Source organism: Salvelinus alpinus, chromosome 6, assembly GCF_045679555.1.
Source record: "Salvelinus alpinus chromosome 6, SLU_Salpinus.1, whole genome shotgun sequence".
Lineage (NCBI taxonomy): Eukaryota > Metazoa > Chordata > Actinopteri > Salmoniformes > Salmonidae > Salvelinus > Salvelinus alpinus.
In genome coordinates, this window is record NC_092091.1 from 39,448,331 (window position 1) to 39,454,670 (window position 6,340).

General features: G+C 43.9%; 1 protein-coding gene across 1 annotated transcript; it reads right to left on the minus strand.

Moving 5' to 3' along the window:
* Positions 1–3,795: 3,795 nt before the first annotated feature.
* On the minus strand, positions 3,796–6,069 carry LOC139578666 (forkhead box C1-A-like). The gene has a single exon (XM_071406588.1). It carries the CDS (start codon positions 5,812–5,814, stop codon positions 4,399–4,401), a length of 1,416 nt encoding a protein of 471 aa, XP_071262689.1. The 5' UTR covers positions 5,815–6,069; the 3' UTR covers positions 3,796–4,398.
* Between the last annotated feature and the right edge of the window lie 271 nt (positions 6,070–6,340).

The following is a 6,340-nucleotide window of genomic DNA, read 5'->3' on the forward strand; positions in this document are numbered from 1 at the left end:
AACTATAATGCATAATGCATAGTTTGAAAGTTCAATTCCTTTATTTAATATCTGTCCAAATTCCTTTATTTTTTGTAAAAATGATTTTGCTAGTATTAAATCAAGAGTTATAACAATTCCGGTTATCATTATTGCAGCAGAAATCCTCGCCTTGATTAAATATTATCTGTGTCAATAAAATGTGTATTTAGCAACCCATATTTAATTAACGTGTAATAACTTAATTTTAACCTCAATATTAATAATGACGTGTTAATTTGCATAACGCCTTATTTTATCTGAAAAACTGATCACATGCATTATTTTGTCATAAAGGCAAGCACTCCCCTCACGATCTTTCAACCTAAATGAAGTTCAAATCAATAGTAGGCCTATAGGATTTATTATTTTACAACACTTGAACCTTCTTTAAAGATATGCCCGTCTCCACATAATTATTTATGTTGGTGTAAACGCCTAGGGTATAGTGTAGCCTATTAGCTAGTGCTGTGCATGTATGTGGTTGTGCGTGTGGAGGAGGGTGTCCAAGTAACCTAATTGATTAGTCATCTCTGTCTTGTCAACAGTAATAACCCATGATGTATTCTGTGATTTGTGTAAACAGCGCGGGAGAGTGTTTTAGGCCAGAAGTGGTAGGCCTATAGGCACTAGACAGCTTTAGAAAGCAACCGTTGCTCATATAGTGGCAGCACGTCGCTTCGCCTTTTTATTAAGCATTGTTGACATCCTCCCCATTGACCTCTACCTCTCGCTCTGCCTTTTCCGTCCCATGAAAAATGATTCCGCGCGCTGATTGAATTTTATTCCTTCCTGAACTGGCCCGTTCGTGACAGCGCCATCCATCTTCGCGCGCCGACTTGAAGTTCGTTTAATTACTTCGGAAAGAATCGGATGATTTTTATTAGCGCGATTATGGCTAGGCATCTATGAGAGACGATCAACATTTGAACTATCTGCCTATTGAATTATTGGTCGGCCACTATTATATTTTAATCTAATTATATGTGTATTGTTGTGATACAGCCTATGCCAATGCATATATCTACATTTATAGTTGTTTATTTTTTGTTGTCATGATAAAAACGGTACAGCCTCTAACCAGTAAACTACAAGGAACTTGTTTTTATTAGGCTACTGATACACCAATAGTTTATGCGCCATAATAAAATGTGGATAAAACCATCCAGGTTAATAAGCAACATTAGCAGTGTTTATTACTACAGACTAATAGCCTGGAACAGGTCGACGGACTGTAACAACTTTGGTTTGTGCTGTCAAGCAGCCTATATTGAGTGGAGCATTTGTGCTGCGGTGTAGTGTTCCCTGTTCACTTGCTCCATTCTCGATCCAATAGTTTCACAAATGCAAGCAATCACAACAATGACACATTTTCACTGACAACCAGAGAGAAGTCGATCTCCGACCCACTCCTGCCTCCCCCACTTGCCCTACAGACACACCTGCATTACATTTGGGCCTCAGCAAAGCGCTGGTGTCAGAGAGTAAAAATATCTCCTCTCCTCCACTCTCACTGTTCTTTAATCCACAGAGCCCGGGGCCGACTGGCTGCTGGTTCTGGCTCAGCGCGGAGGAATGTGATATAATGCATATAGGCTAAATTCATTACTCTCATATGTTTGACTGAGCCCCAGGATGTGTCCCAAATGGTACCCTATTCCCATATATAGTGCTCTACGTTTGACGCCCTGGCACTAGGGAATAGGGTGTCATTTGGGATGGCCCCCAGTCAGTTACTCCGTGTAATAGTCAGACCCAGGGCCACATGCTTAGAGGCCGCGGATTAGGGAGGGAGGGAGAATATTGTCGTTGACACAATAAGCAAGCAGATGCTTTCTGTACATCCCTGTACACTCAATTAACGAGCAAATTGCCCAAGCTGTAGTGACTACCAATTGTTACTATATTGGAACGATGAAGTAGTTTGACTGGTGGTCTGCTGCACAAACATGTTAGCTGTTTTTTTTTAAGGAAACCACTACAATTTTGTTGTGAATTTGTTTTAACTGCAAATTTGTTTTATCTGCAATTCAAACAGTCAAGCTACAGTAATATCTTAGCAGTGATTATTTATAACATCTTAAATGGTACAAATTGGTGTGTATTGAATTAAAGGAAATAATAATAATAATAACGATATAGGCATGCAAAAGAAAACACATTTTCACCAGATCTTGGCCTATAGCATTAGCAATACATTTTCTCGAAACCGACTGATATTTTTTGGGACAATATCTAGATGAACAATTATACTTTTAATTCCTAATTTAAATTAATTCAAAGTGTCTCTCTCTTTCTATCCCTCTCTCTCGCGCTCTCTCTCTCTCGCTCTCTCTCTCTCTCTCTCTCTCTGTGTGTGTGTTGTTGGCAATGTTTTATGTCATCTTTAACAAGTTGCTGCAGCAACCAAACATCTGGCAAAGATAATATTTCAGGTATGCGTGGTATAACTAAGCGTCCGTAAACACACGTGGCCACTCCAAACAACAGCCGGATACCCTGGCACCGTGGAGCTAGTAGCCTAAACAGCGACCTAGCCCTCCATCAATAGCCGTGATACAACGTTTGGCTCCTGGCTCGCCCTGCACCAAGGACCCGTTAAACTAAAGGAGGCCTGGAGGTCAAGATGATGACAGAGTATCTCATCTCAGGGGGAAAAAAAGCCGAGCAAGGCTTACATCTGTTGTCACCAAATTGACTCCACATCCCTCCTCAATATAGCCTTGTGATTTTAGAATATAAATTACTATGGTATCTTAATTGCACAAACACAACATTTGTTTGTGTAGATCTGTATCTCTCTCTCTAATCTCTATCCCTCTCCTCTGTCTCTCTCTCTGTCTCAGATTGTGTGCTGTAGTTCTGTGGAACATTTCATTTCTGCTGACTACACAAATATCGGCCAAGGCAGACGAGTAGGCCCAGTAGCCTACATTTTATTTAAGCTTTTTATAACAAAGCAAAAATGCCCAAATATTGCAAACCCTGCATTTAAGATAGGCCTGTCCTAAATATAGAAGCAAAACTAGCATTTTGCTAATCATTATTTTGATTTGGATGTTTTGGACCCACCAATCGTATTTCCCCCTATAGCACATCCCATAGCCTAAGGAGAGGTATGTTGAAACATTTGTTATGTTACCATAACAATAGCCTATCCTTTACAGGAATAACTAACAATTACACGGAAATATATCACAAACCCTGGGTACTTGCATAATACACTACAAGCCCAGGAACAAACATATAGCCTATATTACATCCTTTCGGATTACAGTACATGTGATACATCAGAACATCGGATTAGTGGCTGTAACCTTGTGTGTGTGTAGTATTGTTTTACGTTGTAATAATACTGGGACTCATAAGATTGTCACATCGTTGATACTGTTTGGGTTTTACAGTGATTTCTCAAGAAAATAAACCAATGCAACTCACTACAGTCTGCAACGTTTGCTACCAGGCCAAAACTGCGTGCGGATGTACCCCCATAGGCCCCATTATTGTAGCAGGGCCATAAGGCCATCACAGTACATCAAGACAAGAAACAGAACGTCTTAATTACTCTAAATAGCCACCGTAAATATAGTCACACTGTGTGAGGTGTTTTGTACCATAGTTTCTGTTTTATATAATTCATTCGAAATACCGAAGACAAACGTCCCCTGCAGTTTGTTTTGTTTACCTCAGTCTTTTAAAATGACAAATGATTTGAACCATAGGCCTATATACAAATGACGTCTATGTACGAACAGAAAAATGCAACATGACACCTAATTTTGCAATAATAGGCCAAACTTTTATTTGACATTGCGTCCCTTATTCTAAAGCCAGGACAATATAGGCCTCTATGGCGAGCTAATAAACACGTCAGATTTAAATCAAATAGATTGGCAGTTCATTAGACAAACAATGCAATGCCTTCAGAATACTTCTAACAAATAACACAAAACATTTAATAGAATAGGTCGGTATACAAGTTCCCTCCTTTTTATTAAAATAACAGTTCCTAGGACAATTTTAGGCAGCTGAATTTGGAAACTTAGTCCAGAACATCCAACTATAATCGCTTACTTTCTAATAATAAATTACTATATGCAATTTACAATCAATAACACGTTTATAAAATGGTGGATGATAAAACAACAATCTTTAAAAACAAAGTTCCCGAAGTGAGAGAGAAAAAAACTTACGTGTTTTTTGGTGTTGTAACACACGCCTCTGTCTGTCATACACACCAGAACAAATGTCATCTCTCTCAATATGTTTAGTCCATTCTGTGAGGAATAATGGACCGGTATGAGGGAGGGTTTAAGTACAAAAAGATGAAAATATATATATTAAAGTTATTCATTTAAAAAAAACATGTTTTTGTTGTTTTTAGAACTTGCTGCAGTCATAAACGAAAGCTCCGGAAGTACGGTAGATGGATTGACCGGAGGGGAAAGCCATTTGACAGCTATTATTCCCGTTAACCGGAGAGCTATTCAAACCGATCCGTTGAGACTCGAACATCTCTCGCACCGAGTGGAAGTTCTGTTGCTGTGCCGGGTAGCTCGTGCCCAGGTGTCCCAGGTCCCCGTACCAGGACGCGAGCCGGCCCTGGTGCGCGTGGTGACCACCATCCTGTCCCACGCTCAGGTTGCCATGCCCGAGCGGGGATGTGGTCGTCGTGGTGATGGAGTAATCGGACAGTGTCTCGTCCACGGTGGTGGAGGGCGCGAGGTGGCCGCCTCGGTCTCCGGCGTACAAGCTCATGGCTTGCATGTTGCAATGGTATGTAGCATTAGAGTTCGTGGAGATGGAGTTCTGGTTGCAGTTTGGTGAGTTGTAAGCAGACGTCTGGTTGGGGGAATAGTTGAGCGATAGAGAGGGGGTTATACTTGTCCTAGAGGATGCGATGAGAGGGGACGTGAGCTCCGTGGTGCCCTGAGGCGACCCCCGAAGTGAGGTCATGATGTTGTCCACGCTGAAGCCCTGCGCCGCCGCCTGGATGTGGTGGTGATGCTCGGGGCCCTCCATTGGGAGGGACCGGGCGGAGGGCACACTGTGAGGGCTGCCGGTGGACATACTACTGCTGCTGCCAGGACTCTCTATTTTGGGCACAGGTAAGCCTGGGGACTCGGCCTGTGGAGGAGTAGAAGTCCCGTTCTCCGTCTTTATATCCTGGATGCGCACGGGCTGGGAGCCCTGCACGGGCTGCTCGTTCTCCAGGTCAGGGGCTCCTCTCCTTGACGAGTCCTTGCCTTGCCTGTCATCCTTGTCCTTCTGAACATTACTCTTCTTGAACCGTCTGCGACGCCTCAGGAAGCTGCCGTTCTCGAACATGTTATAGGAGTCCGGATCCAGAGTCCAGTAGCTGCCTTTACCGGGCTTCTTATCGTCCCGGGCCACTTTGACGAAGCACTCGTTGAGGGACAGGTTGTGCCGGATGCTGTTCTGCCAGCCCTGCTTGTTATCTCGGTAGAACGGAAACCTCTCCATGATAAATTGATAAATCCCATTCAGTGTCACCTTCTTATCTGGTGAGTTCTGTATCGCCATGGTGATGAGGGCGATGTAGCTGTACGGAGGTTTGACCATGTCCTTGGGCTGGTGCTGCGGGGTGTACGGTCCGTACGCACGCGCCATGCTGGCCTGGTACTGGTCTTGGGCCGGGTGGGAGTACATACTCATGGGAGCAGACATACCGGTGTATCCTCCACCGGTCGCGGCCCGGTAGTAGCTCTGGTCACTGCTAATGTAAGGCACGACGCCAAGAGAGTTAGGACTGGAAACGGAGTACCGCGCCTGCATTCTCTCCTCCTCGCCTTCCCGTAAAGTTTGAAAGAATGAAGAACTCTCCCAAAAGCTTCAGCCGGACGGCGATGGGTAGCTCCGGTTTCCTTCGCAGTCTCCTTTGCTTTATTTTCTGTTAGTTGCGAAGGGAGTTTGGGGAAATATGTTTAGCCTAAGCCACGGCTTGCCAGGGTGACTGGAGTGAAGGCTGCGCAGAGTCTACTGAGGCGAACATTGAGTAAACTACAGCTCAAGCATCCGTCACGACAGAGGAACTTGTTTTACTCTGTTCACATTTTGGCCTGTGGCTGCTCCTCCCCGAATGCGTTCCAACATCCAATCGGATGGGAGCTCGATTCGAACGTGCACGAGGAAAAGCAAAGTTGCAGCAGTCAGAGATCCTTCCAAGCGGTGTTAGACGCGCGCGCACACACACACACACACACACACACACACACACACACACACACACACACACACACACACACACACACACACACACACACACACACACACACACACACACACACACACACACACACAC

Coding starts and splice junctions, on each gene's coding strand:
- LOC139578666 (XM_071406588.1), bottom strand. CDS start 5,814: ATGCAGGCGCGGTACTCCGTTTCCAGTCCTAACTCTCTTGGCGTCGTG.